This window comes from Symphodus melops, assembly GCF_947650265.1.
Source record: "Symphodus melops genome assembly, chromosome: 2".
Lineage (NCBI taxonomy): Eukaryota > Metazoa > Chordata > Actinopteri > Labriformes > Labridae > Symphodus > Symphodus melops.
In genome coordinates, this window is record NC_136692.1 from 28,725,701 (window position 1) to 28,749,559 (window position 23,859).

Consider the following 23,859-nt stretch of genomic DNA (forward strand, 5'->3'; position numbering starts at 1 on the left):
CACGCAAAAAAAAAATCAGCTGAAATTCACCCGAGAAAACCAGATGACGGGATAAATAAGTTGACTTCTTGAGAGAATTTGTTCTTTATCACAGGATGTAAAATGTATTGATGCATGTCCGCTTTGACCTCTCGTAGAAATGTGCAATATGTAGCTATTTGTCTTCAGTGTGTAATAGAGCTCATCTCATTCACCAGCTATAAGAGTGGTGTAGCTACAGCCTGACTTATATATGTGTGCACTTGATGACGAAACAAACCTAATCGCTGAGTGACGGCATTATTGCTCCAGGGAGATATTATTGATGCCAAACTGTTTGTAAATGTGTAAAAAGATCCATTAAGAGCTGTGTTAAATAATTAGTGTAAAAATCTGTTTATGCATTTGTTTACAGTTTTGCAACAATGATGACTCCCTTTACGACTCGCCTGTTTCTCTGTGAAGTTTTCAACAATAACTAAATTATTTTCAATACCAGGTGTGTTAAACAATAAAATCTCTGCTGCGTTCACGTTTGATTGTAAAGAAACATTTAAGTAAGCTAATAAAGCAAATAGTCACATTTTAAACACGAGTGACATAGAGACGAAGAAGAGGGAGAGTGTGCCGCTCATGACAAAGGGGTGATACAGAGAAATGAGATGTTTTCTCGGCACAAACATGCAGGAAGGTGTCAAATTTTTGTTTGGTCAGGACCCATCAGCAATCACCGCCTGATAGACGAAATATTAATTCTGGTGTGGTCAGCAGGCAGCTTTAGACAACTTTGGAATCACATTTACGATGCAGGGTCTTAGGTTTGCTGAAATAACATCACGATGCACACTATTAAAATCTGTGTGCATTTCAGGGAGTCGGGGAATCTAAACACAGATTGGCTTTTAGTTATGCAGCCTCAAACAGATGCTGAAAAACTGACGCCCATAAATGTCCCCAAAAAAATAAAATAAAACACAGACAGAGAGAAAAACCACTGAAGATAGAGACACCAGCTCACACTTCTTCTGGGTTATTACAGATCATTAAGGGGACATCACTTATTTCTTATGTCTCATTCACAAAAATAAAATCGGGTGCGCAGGATGTCATTTTTTTGGTGCCCTGTTTCTAACCTTGTTTGATTTTTACAAATATCATAAAATTTGTGGTATCGCGAAAACTATTTCATCGGCCGATGTCCTTTGTGTTCATGCTCCGCCTCCTCCTTCCCGTGTCAGTGGATTCATTTAATTTTGTGAAGCAAAGGTTAGCATGCTGTTTTAGCAATGACGCACAGCGTTACGGGTTGTTTTCAAGGAGGTTTTTCAGTTGACCAAGCTGACAGATGTTGGCGCCTTACAGCCAAAAAAGGCGAGGCCATACAAGTCTGTGAGAATTTATTGACTAACCTTGGGCTACACAGAGCACCTTTACACGCACACAGAGATGTTCCCTCTCGCTGTTTTCTGATTTCCTGTCGGTTCATTTGTTTCACTCTTCACCTCTTACATTCCTGCAAAGTGTTAATGGTCTTTGCTCGCCTCTCCCCTCGCCTCATTCTTCTCCACAACATCCCACAATCCTCTGCTTTTTGGTCTTCTTTCTCTCTCTTCAGTCGCCCTAACCCTCTCTCACAGTCCATCAATCCTCTCTGATCTCTCATCACTCCCAGAAGATGTTGGTGATGTCAGAGTCCAGACTGAAGATCCAGACCACCAGCGGGGCAGAGATCATGACGAACGACCAGGACACGCCCTTCACTGACTGACGCAGCCTCCTCACCACAGCACCTACCAATCCCGTGCTCGCCCTCGTCCTCTGCAGCTCCTCCTCCTCCTCCTCCTCTTCCAGCGACTTTTGGAGAAGAGGACATAAACAAAAGTAAAGGTCAGACACACACTTTGACACTTTGAAATACACAATCAGTGTCCGGCATGGTTCCTCACCTGAATCTGGCTTCCTGGCTCGATGAAGTTTCGGGCGAGGAACTTAAGCACCTCGTCCATCAGGATGACGGGGATCGACATCTTCAGGACCACTACCCACTGAGGCCACGACAGAGGGCGGATCTGGAACACCACCTGAAACAGAAAGGGAGGGTTTGAAGCCCAGGTGTAGGCAGGAAGGTCAAACTGGCAGATAGCGTGGATCAGGTGGATCTTTATTAGGGATTTCTCAGACACGTGCATGCTTACCGGCAGAGGGTCAACATAAAGAATGAGGAAGTGTAGAGCCATGGACAGGCAGATGGCGCCCACCAGCCAGGGATTCGACCAGGGAGGCATCTTCAGCAAGGACTGGTTCTCGGAGAGACTGAACGGCACGAGAGAAAAAGAAGAATAACTCCATCTCCAGCCTTCAGAAACCTGCATGTAGCTTTCCATTCTGATGCTTCAGGTGTAATAACTAACGGTCACAAGTTTCCAACGCAGGTGTACTTGATTGGTTCTTACCTGTTCAAGGCGTTGCACATCTCAATGGTGACCAGGACAGACAGCGCCATGGTCATAGGGTAAGGAGACTCAAAGACTGAACACTGAACACCAGCAAACTCAACATGACCTTCACTGCACTGCAGATAGTGAGACTGAAGAGGAAGACAACAACGTGTAAAAAAAACCTCCTCCATCACCTGTCTCACAAACATCATCAATCAGTTAGAGGTGACGACCCTTTTAGTGTCAGATCACGTGTTAAAAAGTGGAAAGAAAAGGTTCCTATCAAAAATTCCACACTTTTCCTTATAAAAATAATATTGATAATAATAATAATATTGATAATAATAGTAATAATAATAATAATTTGAGGGATTTGTTTACCAGCTGAAAGAAGGACAGTTTGGGTCCATCGTGTGCAGCCATGAACCACCAGGCCGCTGCTCCGACAGTCGCTGCTCCAACATAACCTGCAGAGAGAGAGAAGCTCTTTGTTTGGTACCAATCATTTTTGTGTGACTGTAGTAAACTCATGATTCTAATCTTCCACTTTCGGTTCTCACATCCAATGATGAGGTAGCGGCAGAACAACCAGCTGGAGATCAGAGGCTCTTTGGCGGAGCGGGGAGGGCGGGACATGATGTCCAGGTCTGGAGGGTTGAAGCCCAGAGCGGTAGCCGGGAAGCCATCTGTGACCAGGTTAACCCAGAGGAGCTGGACCGGGATAAGAGCTTCAGGCATGCCGAGCGCTGCGGTCAGAAAAATACTGAAGAAAGAGAGAGGAAGTGTTTAGGTAGTCACATTTATAAGGTTCATGACTTGGTCAAAGCGTCTGCATCCTCTCGTACTAACCAGACGACCTCTCCGATGTTGGAAGAGATCAGGTATCTGATGAACTGCTTCATGTTGTTGTAGATGGCTCTGCCCTCTTCCACAGCAGCCACGATGGTGGAGAAGTTATCGTCAGCCAGGATCATCTCTGAAGCTGACTTTGCCACCGCCGTGCCGCTGCCCATCGCTATGCCGATCTCGGCCTTCTTCAGAGCCGGTGCGTCGTTCACCCCATCACCTGTCTGAAGAGAGGATGATTTAGAGACCTTACAGGAGAAGAAGTCATTTCACTGGTTAGAAATATGACTGTGACTCTCACCATGGCCGTGATGTCACCCAGGCTCTGCAGGTACTCCACTATGCGACTCTTGTGTGCCGGTTCGACCCGGGCGAAGCACCTGGCCGTCCTGCAGGCCTGACGCTGCATGTGAGGAGGCAGCTCATCAAACTCTCGGCCCGTCAGACCCCCGCTAAACCCTGAGCCCTCCTGCTCCTCCTCCTGCTCCGTGATGATGCCCACCCTGCGACAGATCGACAGTGCTGTTCCCTTGTTGTCACCTGGAGACAAACATTTAAAAGCATTGTTGAGTTAACTAAGAAAGTTATAGTAATTAAGTAATTTTCACAAATGACAGTGATTAAGTACTTGACATCAACAAAATACAATGTACAGGAAATAAATCATCATCAGTTTGGCGGCTCAGTGAACCATGAAATTAAAATAATGTAAGATGATGCGATAAAAAAAAAAGGTACAATAAAAACACAAGACATTAAACTGGGTGCTTTAATTGGTTTGTTAAAATGTTGAGACACCAAAGATTTTATGATTCTGACAAAATTCAGCATCTTTTGAAGATTTACCTCCAAAAAGATCAAAGAATTAAACAATTTATATTTAAGATCAATAATAACAGACCTGACTTTATGTCAGGCGAGAAGGACTTTTTTTTATGGTGGTTTGGAAACAGGCCAAACAGAGTGGAAGGAAGTCTTGAAGCCTCAGTTACGTGAAGTCTGATTGTTTTTATGATTCTATTCATTTTAAAATAAACAGAAAGTATCCAACATTATGTGTGTACATCTACAGTCAGACGTGCTGCTCACCTGTGATCATGATGACTCTAATGCCAGCCTGCCGACACATTCGGACCGCGGTGAGGACTTCTTTCCTTGGGGGGTCCAACATGCCCACGCAGCCCACAAAGGTCAGATCAGACTGTAAAGGGGGGGGGGTTAGATTCCTGTTCTCAAGGGAAAGAAGTAAATACGCGGATAAAGTCTTTATAATCAGAGCGAGAGATCATCACCTCATAGTTACAAAAGCCGGCTGAGTTCTCCAGGTTCAAGCTGTGGATGTCAGGGGGAGTGTCCCTGGTTGCCATGGCGAGGCAGCGCAATGTGTCCCTTCCGGATCCCCACTCCCGCACTGTGGACAGGAGCTGCTCCCGAGCCGCCGCGCTCAGAGGCACGCGGGAAGAGCCGCTGACACGGACGTAGTTGCAGCGCTCTAACACGCTCTCTGGAGCACCCTGAGGCGAGACGAGAGGCGTGGACGTTAGACACCACAGGGAAGAAGAAGAAGAAGACAACATGACGGGGGGGCGTCACTCACCTTTATAAACATTTTGGCTCCAGATGAAGAGCGGGTGAGTTTGTTGGAAGAGCAGAAGACAGACATGGACTTCCTGTCTCTGGAGAACTCCAACGTCAGCTCCTTCCTCATCAGCTGCTTTATCACCTGAAACAAACAAGAACGAGAATCAAACAGAAGCCGATCGCACTCGCTGAACATAAAGTAATTCTGCCGTCGCAAAAATTAAGCTTTGTTTTAATTAATTAATTAAAGCTGTAAGTAATTCTGCATTGAATCCAACTGTTTATGTCTTTTTGTGTTTCCACAGACTGACTGACAGAGGAGAAATGTGTATGTTTAAAAGAATACATGACCCTAAATCACATGGACCACATACCAAAGCCAAGTTCCCACTCTATCCACCGGCCTCTCGAACAAAGGCATAAAAAATAAACATGATGAACATTTGTGAGAAAATAAAAAAGATCTAAGGTCATGACTTTGTTTGCTGCTGAATCATAAAACCTTAAAATGGAACGTGTTCAGAGGGTTCAGCACTTAACAGCACAAAGACTTTACGGTCTCACAGGTAACGAGACAGAAGAGAGACTAATGGACGCAGAGGTCAGAGGGAGAGATCAATGAGTCGTTTACGACAGCATGCTTTACCCTTTTTCCTTTTTTTTTTTTTAAGGCTACACAATCACTTTCTCCCTCTAATACACACACACACACACTTACAGAGCAGCAGGCTGTTGCTCTCTCAGAAGGACTGAGTCCTCTCAGGTCAGTATCAAACACGTTCATTTTCTCCACCAGACAGCAGAGGGCGGTCTCTGTGGCCTCCCCGACCTTCTCGAACGCTCCCTTTGCCTGGAACACACACAACACACAACACACACACACACACACACACACACACACACACACACACACACACACACACACACACACACACACACACACACACACACACACACACACACACACACACACACACACACACACACACACACACACACACACACACACACACACACACACACACACACACACACACACACAGGAGGAAAAGGGGTTAAACATGATGGGGCTTCTTCACCGATCAGTGTGTGACTCTACTTCTGGACTCCAGCAGTTCATGTTCCTGATGACCATATAAGGTCATATATGAGGGTCTGATTCGTCCTTGCTGCTGGTTTGAACGTCTTACCTCATTGTAGTCCAGTGATGAGTCATTGCAGAGTGCACAGATGGAGGCCATCTCCACCAGTCCTTCATATTGACTGCACTTCACCAGGGAGCCGTCCTTATAACTGAAGATACAGGAGGGAGAGACGAGGAACAAAGAGGGGAGAAGTGGAGGTAATTCAAATACATTTCAACAAAGACAGAGAAGATGGGTAAAGAGATAAAAAAAAAATAATAATAATCAGGGGTTTGGAGGTTAAGTGTTAAAGGTTAGAGACACTCACACTTCCCCTTCAGGGGCGTAAGTAGATCCAGTCACTGAGAACTCGTTCAGTCTGCAGCGCTCTCCGGACACGCTGTCCACAACAAACATCTGAACACACACACACACACACCCAAGAGGCTGGTTGGTTAATATCTGATTTGACTTTTGGTCTGTTTGTTAGAGAAATGTAAGTGAAGTCATCCTTTGTTAATCTGATGTTAGCAGGATGTGAGTTACTACGTCCTTATCAACATTTCTTTATATTCTTTTTATGTCTCTCGCTCTGATTTTACAGCGTCTCACCCTGTAGACAGACATCTGGTTGGTGGTCAGAGTTCCCGTCTTGTCCGAGCAGATCACTGAGGTGCAACCCAGCGTCTCCACTGACGGCAGGCTGCGGACGATAGCATTCTTCCTCGCCATCCTCCTCGTGCCGAGAGCCAGACATGTAGTTATGACAGCAGGGAGACCTGTGGGGGAAAACAACAACAATGAGGCATGTTTGCACAACCAAAGGAGAAGCAAGGCCAAACCTTTGGTGAACGAGGCCCTAGATTCCTATTTCCACAGTATTTATATCATGAGCTAATGTTTTACATCCATAGTTGGTTGTTTTGAAAATGCACTTTGTTTGTCATATCTTTAAAAAAACAAAACAAACTTCATGGTAAGTTATCTCCTGTTAATGAGAAAAAAATGAAACCCTTCTCAGCTCTGAAACATACCGCTTCATAGATTAAACTAAAAGTGTATTTGTTGTAGTTACTAAATTAAACACACAGATAATCTATTGTTTTCGTCGGATAGAGAAGATGCTCCACCTTCAGGTATTGCTGCTACAGCGAGGGCGACAGCGATCTTGAAGTAGTAAACAGCTCCTCTCAGCCAGCTGCCTCCGTGCACCGGGTCATTGAAGTGTCCCACGTTGATCGCCCAAACCGCCACACAGATCACGCTGATCACCTGCAGGTCACAACGCATCAAATGTTCGCATGCTAAAGAGGTCAAATCAATCAGCTCGATTTTTAAGATTCATCAGATATTCAACGTGAAAGAGAGATTACACCACTCAGGTCTTTACCTTCGACAGCTGTTCTCCAAACTGGTCCAGTTTCTGCTGCAGCGGCGTTCTCTCAGGGTCAGTGGAGGCCATCTCATCCCGGATTTTCCCGATCTCTGTCTGCACCCCTGTTGCCACGACAACGCCGATGGCTCGCCCCGCTGCAATGTTGGTCCCCTGAAGAAAAGTCAAGGGAGACACAACTTTACCGCGCCCTGTTAAACATCACAGATGTCAGCTTTGGGAGCTGCTGGTGTAATTACAAATAAATATGATAACGTGCTCTGGATGACTTCCTGATGGAGGACGGAGAAGAACGACGCCGCTACGCTTTTCATTGTTTCTTTTCACTCTAAGAAACTCACAGACGGCTGAACTGACAAATCTAAAGTAATTTTCACTTCATGACATCAAACATTTCACATTTTTTTGTCCTTTTTTTACATTTTCAGTTTCTTTTTAAGTTAATGCTGTAACCTTCAATTTCAAAATAAAAGCAGGTTTGTACCCTCAGCTTAAGACAGGAAAAAAATCATAACAAAACGATTACACTTGTTTTGAAATAAAAGATTACGGTATTTCAAACATGCGATTAATGACAATAAAAAAATGTATTGTTTCACAGCCTTGGTATTTCATTGTGTGCGTGGACTCAAACTAGGTCCGGTAGTTTTGGGATGAACTGCGTCCTGCAGGTGTACAGTCGGTCTAAGTGTTGCTGCTGAATAAAACATCAATGTTTGTACTTTGACCACCGACTGACTCAGCTGCCTTTGAGGTCTGACGTAGAGGATTCGACAAAGACATCAAAGAGAGACATTTCCCCCTCATATGTCTTACATGTACATAATGAAATATCACACAGTATCCTTAGTGCTTTCAGCATCCTTTACCATGTTTCAGTGTTATAGTTTGATTTTTTTTTTAACATATTATCCAGTAGAGTTGTAGAGCAGATGAGTGAATAATTTTTTTGTTTTACCTTTTAGGACATTTTTAGGAAAAGCAAAATGGAAAAGTTTAAGTAATAAAAGGTTCAATTCTGTAATTAATTTCAGTGGGTAGAGAAGTCCAGTATTGGCATTTTTTGTTGTTGGAGGTAGATGCAAAATGTTGTATACAGCAATAAAACAAACACAATTGATATTTTATCATCATGCAAGAATGAAATGTAATAAAAGTCTGTTCAGTACTCCGCGTCGCACCGCTCTGCTCGATGTGCAACTTGTTTTTGCGATCGTTTAATTCAGATCAGTGCGCAACACGCAGTAAGTCTCAGGACATCCAACATGCAGCAGCATCATAAAGAAAACAAGCACAGGGTTTTATTTTGCTCCCACTTCACAGACGAGTAAAGCCCAACACAAGCAGGCAGCAAACAGCGCTCTGAAAGAGAGCCAGACTGATACATAGATGATGTACATTTTTTAACATGAGCGTCTGTTCTATAAAGACTTCAAGCTAACGCCCCCCTCATGTTTTCAAATGCTCTAATCGATATTCCTTTCTGATTACAGCTGATACGCGTTTGTTTATGACATAGCGTAACGTAATGACCCAACTCCGAGTACGGAGAAACAGAACTATTAAAATCATATTAAAAGAAGGTCCATCTTTTTTACGAGAGCTCACAGCTCAATTGTGCGAGCTATGAGCGGACGTTTCTCTCCCTCTGATCTGTGGAGCAGAAGTCAAGGAGTGAGGGGAGACTGTACAGTAGATTAGTGTAGCCTATCATTAAGAATGGTGAAAAAAGGAAAATTCTTAGCAAATAATGTCCATGTGTGGGAAAGACAATATTTAATGTACCATTATTCAATTTTAAATGAACTCTTATTTGGCATGTGTCCAGCTTTAATCTCAAAACCTCACACTATCAGTCCTTTTCATTCTGACAGTTTCTCTGGCTAATCAGGAAAAGGTTTCAGACCGTTGTCTTAGTGTTTGTTGGGACTCACAGAGAAGAGCATGTTCTTCTTGTCCTGGTTGACAGCTCGGGGGTCAGGTACAGGATCTGTGTGTTTGAGCACCGACACAGACTCCCCCGTCAGAATGGACTGGTCCACCCTCAGGGTGGTGGAGCGGATGGACGTCAGCCTGATGTCCGCGGGGACCTTATCACCAACTGAGTGAAGACAAAAAAAGAAACTCAATTTAGTCACTAAGTATTTCTGTATCGGCTGTCAGGAGACATCATGCACCACCTTTAGACTTACACTACAAACGTTTCCATTTGAAAGGGTTGGTGACAGGACATCATGTTTTTACATGTCGGTCACACAGCAGTGAGGCTGCTGTATTTAAGCACAAAGCATCTCCTCTGCATGCTTGTTTGGACATAGCTGAAATAACACTGCGGCATCTTTGTTTAGCCGTTCCTGGCAGACATCTTAATGTAGCTGCCTGCTGCTTCATCTCCGTCCTCCACTTAGGCTGTTATCGTTATGGAAACGCAGTGATGTGCACACAGAGATGCCTCATGGACAAATATTACAATCTCAAAAGGTTATATTAGGAGCTTATACTCTTCTGCATCTGGATCCACCTCTCTTGTTTGTTTGTTTTTTGTGAGGAAGTGAAGATTCGTAGAGAGTGATTTAATCTCAATAAGATAAATCATACAGGAGAAGGAACGTGAACCCAGTCTGACGTACAGATTTTAAAATCTCTCCACATTTTTTACTTTTTTTTTTGGTGAAACATCCGTCTGCAGTTCTTCCGATTTAACTGCATCCTGTTGGTCAGCTGGCTTTTTTAAACAGTGAACAGCTGAATGATTCACGTGAATTTTTTTTTTTTTTTTCAGAGCATTAATGTTGATCTCAGTCATATCCACAGATAAAATGAGTGCAGCTGAGTTGTACAAACACTCTCAGATATAACAACACACACACACACACACACACACACTCAAAAACACACACAAGCTTGACCCAGTAAGAGAACTGTTGAATCCCCCAGATAGACGCCGCTATTTCAGGCTGTTCAGAGAGGAAACAGGGTTAGGAGAGTGTGTGCGTGTGTGTGTGTGTGTGTGTGTGTGTGTGAGATCCGGTGCCCTAATGTCTGTTGAGAAAGGATTCGACTTTCAGAGCATGGGAACTCAGCGACACTGATCACAGCTAGAACAACAGGATCAGAGCTGGAGGCCTCACTGATGTCTCTCTTTTACTTTGGACAAACTTGCACGATAATTAGACTTTAGACTTTATTGTCCCCGAGGGGAAATTCTTTTTCACCAGTACAGTTTAAGGGCTGCGCACCGACAGGGAGTGACAAAGAAACATTCATGGGGGACAACAGGACATGCAGTCCATATGGTTATGAGGGAACCGGGGAATGAAACTGAGGTGGATCTATCTCATGCATTTGATGTTCGGATCGGGTAAATCCCCCCGTAGGACACGACTCAAACTGTGTGGATCTTAACATCAATACAAATCAAAATACTTCTCCATGAAACTTAATAAATTTAATAACAAGTTGTAGTAGTAGGAGTTGATGTAGTTTTACCCCCTCTAACCAGCGAAGCCTCGGATGATAAAAAATGATGATTTTTCTATCAGACAAGACATGCAGAGCTTTCCCGTCTCAGGGGAAAATGAGGGCGGGATGCATGACCATTCAAAAATACTACCAGGTTTCTAATGATACAAAGCTCAATACAAATCAGTGAAGTATCCCTTCAAGTATTAATGAAATAAAGCAGAGGGCTAATAAATCTGTGCAGCCTCACTTCCTTTAGTTCTCTCTCTGACTCCCCCACATTTATAAACACGTGTAAACAGTTTACAAAAGCTGAATGCCAACCTCTCATGTAAACCAGTCTGTCCTTATTTTACCTTCTCATGAAACACCCTGAAGATTTCCTTTAAATTCTCTAAACGTTCACTACTATGTGTTCAAAAATAATCGAATCAGGTAAAAGAAGAAAACAGTTTCTCTCTTTTTTGGTAACGCATCATGTCGTGATGTGATAAACACAGAAGTCTCTTTGGAAACAGGAGTTAGCCTTTCCAAGGGCCCTGATAATGTGTGTGGTTCATTTAGCTTCTTGTTGTCACATGAAAATAAAAATCTACAATTATGTCACAAATCACATCCGCTTTAATCTGGTTTCCAATTCTAGTTGAGCTGCTTATAGCATCAGTCATTTGTCAGATTATACATGAGTCATATCTCAGACCATAACTGTGAGTATGGAGCGACTGATTCCACCGAAGTCTTTGTGTGTTTGGGGTTTGTCTTCTTCTGTGGTGCCTAAAGTTAACCTGATTCAGTCTGTTGAGCTCATGGTTCTCCAGTGTCATCTGTGCTGCTTTTCAGGACACTAAAACTCTGTATTTCCACCACACATGGGAGCAAGTCACACATGTACAAGTCTCAGACAAGTCACAAGTCACTGCGCCGAGAATCACGGCAAGTCACAAGTCAAGTCATACAAAATTCTGATGACTCAGTTTCCACATTTAAATCAGTTTCATGTTCTCTTCTTTCAATTACATCCACGTCTGACACATTGGCCTGTTTGAATGTCGTCCAGTTGCTGAACTGTATCCTCTCCTAAACAACAGTCTCCACTTCTCCTTGACTTCACTCTGACTTTTGGCTGGATAAAAAATTTAGTCTAAATTCAATAAACAGCTGACACCTCGGAGCGTCTTTGAATACAACTTCCTCGCGAACACACTTTTTTTTTTTTTTAAACATTTATTTTTGGCCTTTTGCCTTTATTATAGAGGAAAGTGGACAGAGGCGGAAATCAGGGAGAGAGAGTGGGGAGAGACATGCGGGAGGGGAGCCACAGGCCGGACGCGAACCCGGGCCGCCCGCATGAGGACTGTAGCCTCAATGCATGGGGACGCGCGTGCTGCCGCTGCGCCACCAGCGCCCCCCCGCAAACACACATTTTTGAGGACGTCTTGGTAGCGACTTGTCAGTCACAAGTGGCCACGCCCTGAATCCTGCTCCGCTTTAAAGGACTCAATTTAACTAAATGAACATTTAAAACTAGAGATTTACACCTCACACTCATGTGAAAAATGTTTACTGAGAGAATAAATGAACTAAGAAGGAGGCTCATTTTCTAATCAGAACAGTAACCCGCTGCTGGTGGTTCAAAACAGGTTTTAAACACTTTAATGACAGCTTCCTTTTTCATACCCGGGGCAATTTTCTCACTTTTTAATGGATTTTAATGTGAAATACTTTTGTAAACAAATCAGAAAAACGTCACAAACACTCCATGTTCAATGAGTATGATTGTTGAATAGCTATTTGTTTACTCACCAGCGACTTCCACAATGTCTCCAGGGACGATGTCTCGTGCTCGGACTCTCTGGACACTCTTCTTGTCCTGTCGGTAAACCTTTCCCATCTCTGGCTCGTACTCCTTCAGAGCCTCGATGGCGTTCTCTGCGTTGCGCTCCTGAAGGACACAGTAACACGTTTTCTTTTTATTGCAGATAGAAACATATTAGGAGCATGGTTGCCCTCGTTTGAAGAAAATGACAGCATGAAGGGTGAGGCAAGAGGGAATCGGTATTATAAAACATGAGGTCCTGCTAAGCTAGGTCAAAATAAGGAGAGCAACGAGAAGGACACAGTAGGGTTCATGAATCCATCTTATTTGTGAAAGAAGAGGACGACCTCACTGAGATGATTACAGCAGCAGCGGATTACATAAAAAATATGAAAGACGAATATGTTCCCCCACAAAAACAGCTTTAATCCACACACACACACACAGCGTTTACCTGCCATACTCCAACGATAGCATTGGCGATGAGGATGAGGAGGATGACGAAGGGTTCAACAAAGGCTGTGATCGTCCCCTCTCCTTCTTCGAACCATGCCAGAGTCTACGAGACAGAAGCCGAGAGAACATACACTTTCAGTAAACACACATTTGTGTATGCGAGTGTGTTCTCTGGCTGTTGAGCACAAAGTTGTGTGTGTGTGTTTCTTACAAAGGAGATGCACGCAGCGAGCAGCAAGATGCGGACCAGCAGATCCTCAAACTGTTCCAAGACCAGCTCCCAGAGAGACTTTCCTGCACCGTGCAGATGGAAAACAGCAGAGGGAAGAAACAAAGAAAACAGTGAGTCTGAGTCTCGGACAAATATGGAAAAAGAACCTCAGAGTGGGCACAAATCATATTAAGGTGGATTTTACTGCAGCATGCATTCAGATTGTGTGAGCAGAGCTAAAGAAACAGCTTTTATCCTGGAAGCATGAAGTGATCATGCCTCCAATACTATTATGTTGAAATGATTATTTACTAGGAAAGGCAGAAAGATCTTTTTTTCTGTACACAAGGATAACTTGTAATTTATAACTGATTCTACGAAAACCTGTTCAAGGAAGAAATGTTGGGGATTATTTATATTCTATATAAAAAATCTATGTTACAGAGGGACCGTGCAATATACAGAACCTCTTCTGACCTGCCAGGGACTGCAGATGGAAAGTAGCCGTTGGCTAATTCTGGCATATTTACATTTATATGTTCATTAATATGCACTGTCCCTTTTAAATAAAATAAATTGAAACCTGAGCAATGGGAAGCTTACCTGCTAAACATGACTAAAACACTCATCTGTAAATACTGCCTTGATGTTTGCATGTGTAAATATCGTATTCCCCCAAGGGGACAATTCAAAGTACATATGTAATCTTATCTTAAAGTTAAAAACACAGAAAGCAGACTGATGTTCTCCAATTTACTGAGCAGCTACCCCAAGGAGACTCAAAATATCTGCAGGCAAAGAATCAAAGAGATCATAGCGTACACTCTTTGTTCATGAAAATCAAGAAATGACCAAATGTTGGGTGCATAGGGCTGAAGATTTAGTATTTGAGTATTACTCACACGTTTAACAACCTGGTATCATGACAGCCTAAGACAGTAAAGTATCTGCTCGACCTGTACGTTAAAGGTGCCGCTGGATGTTTTGGTTGTTGGTTTTGTGCCCCTAAATGCTTCCAGAACAAATTCAAGCAGTGTGAAATCAAAGCAACATCCCAGTGTTGTTTGGTTTAATAGCATAAAATAAGAAGAAAGCGGGCATGATTGCAGGTCCTGTAAAAGTGTATTGACACATGTGACCTGTAATTTATTGCACAGAGGAGGATTTGGCCTTTTTGGAAAGCTGTGTTTAAGAACACAATTTGAAACCATGTGACAGTTTAATTAGGCGTGGGTTAAGAGCGCTCTGAAAAGCTCCCTGGCTGCTCCTAGCAGCAGGTTCAGCACCTTGGAGAGCGCTGAGGTGCTCAGAGCTGACGTTCTTTACAGGTGTTTAACGAAACATCTGTGGGGAAGCATAAACTTAAAACAGGAGGCCTGAATGACTTACTTATACTTACTAATAAATTATGTCTATTACTAATATTATAAAAAAAAGAAATAACATATGTATGGCTTAGATAATCATGGATTAAGATCATTGCCTTTAATGGTACATTTGGCTTTTTATTGATCTTTAAGTGTTGGTTTGTACCTGGTTATGTTTTATGTGTTTATATGAATGGCCTGCTACAAACTAAAGCTTGTGGAGTGTTTTTTTGATTTTAAGACTCCGACTTTGAAGTTAACGACTGACCAGCGGAGTCTGACAGCGTGACTGGCTGTCTGAACTGCAGCTAGTAGGAGTTCAAACTCCACAGAGCGAAAACAGATGATACTGACAGAGCTACGCAGCTGCACAGAAAGCGTCAAGCAGGAAGACAATCTGAGCTTTTTTCTGTCTGAGACCTCCAAAAGAAAACAGACTTTGTGTCCGCGGTACTGTTAAGAAATTAATTGCACATTTTGAAAGCCTCCTGGTCGGTGGGAAAGAGTTTGCATTGCAATTCTTTCTGTGACTTTAAACATGACTCCTTCTGTTTGAGAACTTCAGAATAATACATTGCCAACCTTGTGTGAATCAAAAGTAGATAAAATCAATGGTGAATAAATTCAGTTCAAACGTGTCTCACACAAATGCTAAACCTGCGACACATTGACACAGTTGGTCACCACAGTCAAAATAGTCTGGTCACCCCCGAGTGTAAGTATTGTCTATGAGGTTTGTATGGAGTGATGCAGTTATCAAGGCTGTACCTTAAGACCTGGGGGGAACTAACTGTGTCTCTGTGTCTGCACTATAACAATTTGAGCAGCTAGTTGAGTATATATTATATTTTATTCTCTCTGTGACCACTTTGAGGCTCTCTGGATGTTGATGATGATAGAAGGAGGAAGGAGAAGATAAAGAATAAAATGTGAATTAAAAAAAGAAAGATATCTTACCCTCTTCAGCTGGCAGTTCTTGGAGCACAGAAGAGAAAAAAAATAACATCATTATGGTGACAAATTGATGTTTGAAATATACAGAGCACTTACAGATGTATTTTTCTTCTCTTGAAGAAAAATAAATGTTAATCTTTAGCAGCAAAATGTCTTTAATGCCAAGCACATGAGAAGCCTTTAACCTGATAAAATGCTGTATTACATAAGTACATGGTTATCTTTTATGTTAGTGCTAGTGGTACTCATAAATGTTAAAAGTCTGAAATTAATGAACAAAAGATAAAGTTATTACAAAGTTCAATTTCTGAATGTTTAATCACAATGAGTATTTCTATTTGTACCGTTGGGTCCCCATCTCTCCCTGTTCTTCTTCAGCTGCTCACAGCTCAAACCTGTCGACTCGTTCACGCTGAAGAAGCCCAAAACCTCCTCCACCGTCTTAGTATGAGCATTATCCATCACTGTGAAGGGAGGGAGAAGACAGAGCCACATCAACACCAGCAATAGATCAACAGAGGAAACAAAAACCATCCAACCTCCTTTTTTAACGTATAACAAAAACTACTGGAACGTTTAGGAGGTTTTACGGCAGTTGGATAAGGTTAAAATGATTTTTAACTTATGGTCTCATGTCTTACTAAAAGCTGCAGAGAGGAACTTTAGCGATTTGGTTGTGGCGCCTCCTGTGGCAAAGGCAGAACATTTCCAGTACACGTTTACCAGTAAGTTGTCTCATCTCTTTGCTGCATACTTTTAACGGGCAAACAAATATCACTAATTGTGATTACTCACAGTGGAAATGTAAAAAAAAAAGCCTTTTTCTAAAGTGTGTTGTTAATCGCCTTTCTGACAGCTAACCCGCAGCTACAGCTAAAGCTAATGCCTGGTTTATTTTTTTGTAGGTCATAAAAAGGCATCAGTTATGATTTCAGTCTTTTCCCGAACAATTGAAAATATATAGTATCAGGAGCTTTAATATATCTGACGGGTGCAAGCAGACTCTCCTCAACCTAAAATTCAACACTTAAGGACATTTTTTAATCATTTACTGCACTTAGAAATTGCCTTCCTCTTTGTGTATGTTTCTTGGCACATGCAGAAACTGACTGATTATTCGGCTGGGGGATCAAATGAAGTCTATTACAGCCAAGCAACCACACATACTGACACCCACCGAGACATCCAGTATGGACCCAAGAGACATGAATGACTCTCCACAGGGTGTGAGCTGAAAAAACATGTCCCTGTATTGCATCATTTTATCTATTTGTATGCGCTGTTCCTCTCTGAAAGATTTACTCACTTTAAAGTAACTCTATTAAAACACATGAACAGTTAAAGCCCTCTAAGTTTAATGAGAACTTAAGACATGTGTCAGCATTTTGTTTAGTCCTTTTTGTCCAAACAAATGGAGACACATAATGAGGCCACAGAGAGAGCATTGCTTTGTCTGAGTTTAACATTGATTACATAATTAACAACAAGGTGTTGACAACCTAATGTCTTTATACACAATTATCTCAGTGTAAATGGAAAAGTAATGATAGATAGATAGATAGATAGATAGATAGATATATAGATAGATAGATAGATAGATAGATAGATAGATAGATAGATAGATAGATAGATAGATAGATACTGCATTTTGTATAGTGATAATAATGCTATTAGAAACATTATAATACTTTACGTATATTATTTGAAGACAATATATATACTTGACAACACTCTACGCCAGTAGATAAGAATATAATTATTATCCCTAAAGTAATTTAAAAAGGCAGGCCTCTTCTTCGTTTCATTTCCTTCAACGTTTGGCGTAAATAAAGACGATTCTTCTTCGGGTCATTTAGCGTCAATATGTAGCATTATATACTTTAATCCTGTGTTATATGGATGACACGTTGTCATACGTGTTCCTCACGACAGACGAGGGTTAAATCAGTTTGATGCAGCCGGTTATTTAACGTGACATATAAGCTATAACGTCAAAACGGCAGGTGATAAATCATGACCGCTGAGAGCTAGCAGTGGAGCTAGCTGTGGAGCTACATGGATTGTGTACGTAGATGAGTCGCGAGCTCGAGGCTAACGGTTATTCAGTCGTTAATCCTCGGAGATGAACAGGTTGCTTACCGGAGCGGCTGCTATGTGACGTCTGTCCAGTGTCCACTACAGTTTAAATAAGAGGATATATCCCAGCACCATGAATAATTTATCCGCAGCGACAGAAACAAAAAAAATGAAATTTGAGTTTAATTTTTTTTTTTTTTTTTACAAAAAGCAATCTCGCTTCGTCGGACAATGCAAAAGCATCAGGACGATAATACTTCCATTAGAGGCAGTTTATGGATTCCCGCAGTCGTAAAAATGTTTTCTGGTGTGGAAAAAATAAGGCTTATTTAAAGGCAAATGTTTTCACAAATTTTCCTCCGATGCTAATTTATCGAGACGGTAAACTATATTCACTCCTTAACGGAGAGTCTACGGGTCAGTAATATTTTCTGCCTACAGACTTCAGCATCCAAAATACATCAACGCAGACAATCTCGCAAAACTACATCCGGTTTTAACCTTCAGAGTAAATGCTTCGTCTTGGGTTTTTACGAATGTCTAGTGAAAAAATATTAATTTTGATCAAAAGTTGTGTTTTTTTATAATGACAAGGGGTCTGTCTTTGGATTACTTCAAAACCTATGGGTAAAAGCTATCACAATTCTCCCCAAAAAATTAAGTCAAATAGTTTTATTGCAAATCAAAAACGTCTTATTTCCAGTATCATCGCAGCTAACTCAGTCTAGCTTGACGATGCCGCCCCTCAAGAGAACGTGATAAGCGTAACTTCGCCAATGCAGAGAGAAAACGGAACTTAGAATGCACCAATGAGAGGCTCAGATATCAGACTGGCGTTACAATTCAACAAATCAGAGTGTAGCATTTTCTCAAACCCCGTCCTTTAGAAGCTTTAGTTGGCAAAATGCACCGCCTCCGATCTCTGTCATCGCACTCCTGATCCAATCAGCGTGTAGTGCGTCTGTCGTCGCACAAAGTATCGACAGGAGACCAATCAGTGCAGAGATTTTTGTGACGGCGACTGTGACGACAATGGTGACGAGCATCAAAATGCGTAAAAAAGTCTTACGTTTTACGTTCTCAGAACAATATCTATTCACTCACACCGGTATATAAGTTATCACATGGCCTAAAACAAATTATATATATATATATATATATATATATATATATTTCCCAAATGTCGTTCCCTGCCCTCTCTCTCCCCCCAGATTCTGACTCTATCCAATGTCCTACTAGCACTAAAATGACAGCATAAAAAAGCCCAGGGTTTAAGAAACATACCTTTTGAATGTTGTTGTAATATTTTTAGCCGTGTCCTGATGGCAATCTGCATTTTTTGTTCCTTCACAGCAGAACAGCCACTTTATTTGAAACTTGTTCACTGTTTGTTGTGTTTATTTTCAATCCTTGGTTATTCCTCTGTGAACTTGAACTTTTTTTGGAAGGTGATGTTTTCTGTCTTTGTTCGTCCTGCAGCCACTCATCCTCTCCCTCATGAATCTCACTGTGTTCAGTTAGGCCAGTTATAAAAAGACTGAGGCAGATGTATGTCAGTAGGCGGTGCACATGAGAGTAAATTATGTGGATGTGTAAAAGTGTGCTGCTCCTCACTCCACTACACATTACAAGACAGTGTTTGATGGATTATTTTTTATTAAAAAGCGTAAAAAAAAAAAAAAAACTGAGTTCAAAACACAACCATGATTTTCTAACATTCTTCTGTCTCCATCCTGAAGGAGATTTCTCTCTGGTGTCCTGTTTAGAGTTTTTTTTATTAAATAATATTATTATTGAGGGTTAGAGATAATAAGAAAACAAAAAAAAAGAAATCACTTTTAGACACATTGGTGATTTTGAGTGATAAAAATCAACTCTTCTTTTCTCGAAGTCTGCACGTTTCCCCTTCTCTGGATGATTTTTTCACAGAGGATAATCACTCCACAGGCTGAAAGACAAAGAACACAATCATTAACCTGCGCAGAAATTAAAGTCATTTGAAATAGTTCTTATATATATTCTTATCTTTCTTAATCTACTTCTACTAATTAAGTTATGGTTGTTGTGTATTCACAATCAAACACTAAATGCAAAGTCAGTTTTTATTAACATGTGTTACCTGTGCTTATAATGCACTCAGTTCTTCGCTACAGACAGTGCCAGAGTTTGAAGTAAACGTTTTCGCCTAACCGCCACTGTGACTCGTGGATTCAAAAGTCTCAGAGGTTCTCGGTCTCGTAGCCTATCATTGTACACACTGGCATGAGGAGGGGCGGAGACTTATGGGCCTCATTTAGGGCTGGCTGACTGAAGTAAGAAAGGACAAGCACGTGCTTATTCAAATATGCACCTCACATCGTGAGACTTTTCCTGTCCATCAGGAGGGAGAATCTCAGGAGGCAGGACGTGAAGTAAACTGTACACAGCTGAAGTGGTGGAGGAAGCCAAAAGGTCAGACTCTATGAAGAAAGTTTTTGCCTTTATATCAATTCTACCTGTAACTGGACAACTAAACTAAAGTCGAAAAGAACAAACTGTTGAGCAGTAGAAGCACCTTCATTAGGTGCACAATGATTGCACCATTCGCTTACCGCTCGTGTGGTATCAAAGACATCACTCTAGTCCGCTCACCTAAGGGGAATTTTCCTGAATATTTTCTGCTGCTTTCGCACATCAGCTCACTTTGACTTCAGGCCGAAACTTCTCAACACGGCTGTTCACATATGCAGTTCAAACAGAAAGTTTTCTGACTGAGTTGAGGCGTGATATATAAGAGGCACATACAGTTCTAGATTAACTTTCTTGCTGACTTTAGGCCTACCAGCTCCCAGTTTGGTGACCCGTTGGCTAGGAACAGTACCAGGATTGTTTTGATAGACACCATCTACAGGTGTCCTGGTTCAGTTGTGGAGCTCTTGTCCATGTGTCACCACTGAGTATCTAACAAGTCACATTGCCAGATACAGCACTATGAACACACAATAAACAGATGTGGTTTCATTCATTTATGTATTTATTCCATTATTTCTTTATTATCTTATTTATGTCTACATGAGTCATTCTTGTCCCTTATAGCAGAGTGTGTTGTTTGATCTTCGATAAGTGCCTGAATTTTAATTACATATAAAATGTCCTTCCGATTCACGATGGAGAAAAACAAACAGAAAGATAAACGTGAGAGCTTGAGAAAAGTATGATCCTGGCGGGTCATGAACCCTGCTGTCCTGCATGATATCCATACATATTATCTCTACACTACTGCTGAACACTGACTATCTGTTATCTGTCAATACACATACAAAATCAAAATAAAATCACACGCACATATGTCTGTCTGTAAGTCAGGCTGTGTGCACAACTTACACAATATCAAAATAAATACGTGTGGACTTTTATGAAATAATCAGACGTGTATGTACATGAATAGGGGATGCTATAATGTGTGCACGCGTTACCTCAGGTTGTACTCAGGGTCGGTTTGTGTCTGCAGCAGCAGCAGGTCTCTGATCTCCTCAGGTGGGTTCATTTCGTGGAGTTTTGCTCTCTCCCATCTCTGCAGCCGGCTGATACCTGAAATAGAGCGACGGTGCGATCAATGACTCAGAGTTCTGTGGGATTAAAATCTTTTTTTTTTTTCTTTTAAAGAAAGCAACAGACATATACATTTATTTATTCAGATGGAAATAGATGTGTTAAGTAGCAGTTGCAGTAATGAGAGCAATATCATGGCACTGAAATAAAAAGTAGAAGAAGTGACTAATACTGTAAGTGTGAGTTTACAGTATTAGTCAAAATGCTAATACTAAGGATTCAAAATGAGACCAAGATAGATCCTGGCATTACAGGCAAAACATTTCTCGTTTGGATTTATGAGCTGGAGTGAAAAACAGACATTTAAAGTTTGGATGTTGCATTGATGGGACTCAGATTTCTTTTGGCCACTATGAGGCAGCAGACCCACAGGAGGGTGCAGACATAAAGTACATTTAGACGTGTGCATTTCACAGAACAGCATCCACCTTTTTAAGCCAGGTTACATCTGCAGGATAGTTCATTTGAAGGCTTGAAGCTCTTGTTCTTGTGTGCATTACAAATTTGCAACGTTGCAAATACATTTGTGAACACATTTGCAACATAATGGTATTTATTATATTTGTGCAATTCAGACTAAATGGGACAGATCTCGATGTAAGATCGGTGTTGGGTCCTATACTGAAGTAATTACGTACACTTTCTCCTTTCAGTTTTCAGTTATTCTTAATTGTGCACATTAGTGTGAGCTTCACCTGTGCACGGCCCGAATCTCCAGTCCAGATCAAACTGTCTGAGCTGCTGCAGCTCCTCCTCTCGGACCGACTTAGTTTCAGCTTCTGCTCCGGACAAAGAGAGTTCAGTCACCAACGCATCTCACAGCTTTATTCTTAAACATTTTAACTGAAATCATCAAAAAAAAACACATTACAATCCTTTAAAAACAATGCTTTATATTTGTTTGGTAAAATATGAACAGAAAAATATTTAAGAAACACAGCTGGTGCTGCTCGTCACCTTCCTGTGGCGGAGGAGAAGGAGGCGGAGACCTCTTCCCTCGTTTGCCCCCCCTCCTCGCCTTCTTCACCACTTTAAAGGAATCAGTTATCAGCCTGTGCTTGGTCGTCATGGTGACTGATCTAGATCACAGATCAGACAAAAAAAATCAAGAGGAGCTGGAGAGCAGACACACATGTATTAAAAAGAAACAGTTTAATTTGATATTGTAAGTGACAAATATGTTGTTTGTATGATGATGATAACGACGTGTCCATGCAGCATTTGAATGGCCTTGTTTCACATTAAAGGAGCACTATATAGGTTTGGTTGAGACATTTAAAAGATGGAGAAGTGAAACAATGATGTGCTATACTTTCTGAACTAAATACACAAACTTTACTAAAAGGGAAAAATGGGTCCCTGGACACTGTAGAGATAAAAAAGCAACCAGGAGAGTTACAGTCACTTTCACTGCAGTGGCCCCACAACCACAACTTCTCACCTATTATTTTATCTTCAAACAGTGATCCATGGACCACATGTTCCTCAGTTTGTGTATAGAGTTATGAACAATTATCACACAATCTGTACATGTATCCAACTTTCACAATTCTCCAACAAAACGACATATTGCACCTTTAATTTTACTGAACATGTCCAGACAAAGGCTATATACCAGCCCGGTTTTTTGAAGCTCAAAATATCAGCTCAATAATATATAATAATATTTAACATGACTATAGATACATCGTGTACATTGTATGTTAACCTTCATAAATAGCAATTAATGTAAATCTATTTACATGACATTTGATTCACCCACTCGTGCCGCTTTGTTGTCTTTGGTTCCCATTTCAAAATCTGGTGATTTATTTTGATTTGACTTTTACACATGTTCACTGTGTATTTTAAGGACTGCTAACTATTTACTTCACAAACAGGGATTTATCGGCGTTGACAAAACACAAAAACACAAAATGTAAATTAAAGTGTTTGCTTTCTTTTTTCTTTCACGTTATCGTGCTGTTACAACTGACGTGTGTTGCGATCAGCATGTTTACTTATAATCTGTAGAGTCTAATTAAGATGTATTTACAGATTAACAGCAGAAAAAAATGATCTTCTTTTTGTCCATTTCACGGTCATCTGAAGCCACACTGTTTTATCTTTTTTTTTCATGATATACACGATTAAAAATGCAGTTAGACTTCTGTGAAACTCCCTCTCGCCTGTGTGATGAACCTACCTTGTTATCAAGCCAATAAAATATCTTCTAAAATATGTTTATCTTTTCATTCAGTCTGCAGGAAGACAACTCGACCAAAACAATAATGCCGTAATTTCTTCTTCTTCTATTCCTGTCTAAGTCAGACTTCAGGCCATGGGTTTCTTTGCTGCCGCCTGTCGGTTGTTTTGTGCAACAATTCCTTCATTGATTTCTCAATATAAACTGAGGAAGGTGTTTGTGGTGTGTGAATGTCCTTAGATGATGGGGATGGATTTGTTTGATTAATTCAAGGATATTGAGCTTATTCAAAGGTTAGATTTATTGATTAAATATATTATCTCTGGTGTTCTATTGAATAATGCTTCATTCATTTTAACATAAAGCTTTCTGTGTCCTTA

At 41.2% G+C, this 23,859-nt stretch overlaps 2 protein-coding genes across 2 annotated transcripts; both read right to left on the minus strand.

Moving 5' to 3' along the window:
• Positions 1-1,361: 1,361 nt before the first annotated feature.
• LOC306819794 (sarcoplasmic/endoplasmic reticulum calcium ATPase 2) lies at positions 1,362-17,176 on the minus strand. Its single transcript, XM_079337348.1, has 24 exons — positions 16,269-17,176; positions 15,972-16,091; positions 15,631-15,648; positions 13,307-13,389; positions 13,094-13,198; positions 12,627-12,765; positions 9,296-9,462; positions 7,359-7,514; positions 7,099-7,240; positions 6,581-6,747; positions 6,297-6,385; positions 6,035-6,137; positions 5,563-5,694; positions 4,861-4,986; positions 4,556-4,777; positions 4,353-4,464; positions 3,565-3,803; positions 3,267-3,487; positions 2,978-3,180; positions 2,799-2,884; positions 2,433-2,566; positions 2,175-2,292; positions 1,926-2,060; positions 1,362-1,833 (listed from the first exon to the last, which is right to left on the minus strand). Coding segments are annotated over exons 1-24 (3,210 nt in total). The 5' UTR covers positions 16,270-17,176; the 3' UTR covers positions 1,362-1,641.
• Positions 17,177-19,341: 2,165 nt separating this feature from the next.
• pold4 (DNA polymerase delta 4, accessory subunit) lies at positions 19,342-23,629 on the minus strand. Its single transcript, XM_079338130.1, has 5 exons — positions 23,480-23,629; positions 22,252-22,373; positions 21,990-22,073; positions 21,159-21,273; positions 19,342-19,651 (listed from the first exon to the last, which is right to left on the minus strand). The coding sequence occupies exons 2-5, from the start codon at positions 22,361-22,363 to the stop codon at positions 19,627-19,629; spliced, it is 336 nt and encodes a 111-aa protein (XP_079194256.1). The 5' UTR covers positions 22,364-22,373; positions 23,480-23,629; the 3' UTR covers positions 19,342-19,626.
• Between the last annotated feature and the right edge of the window lie 230 nt (positions 23,630-23,859).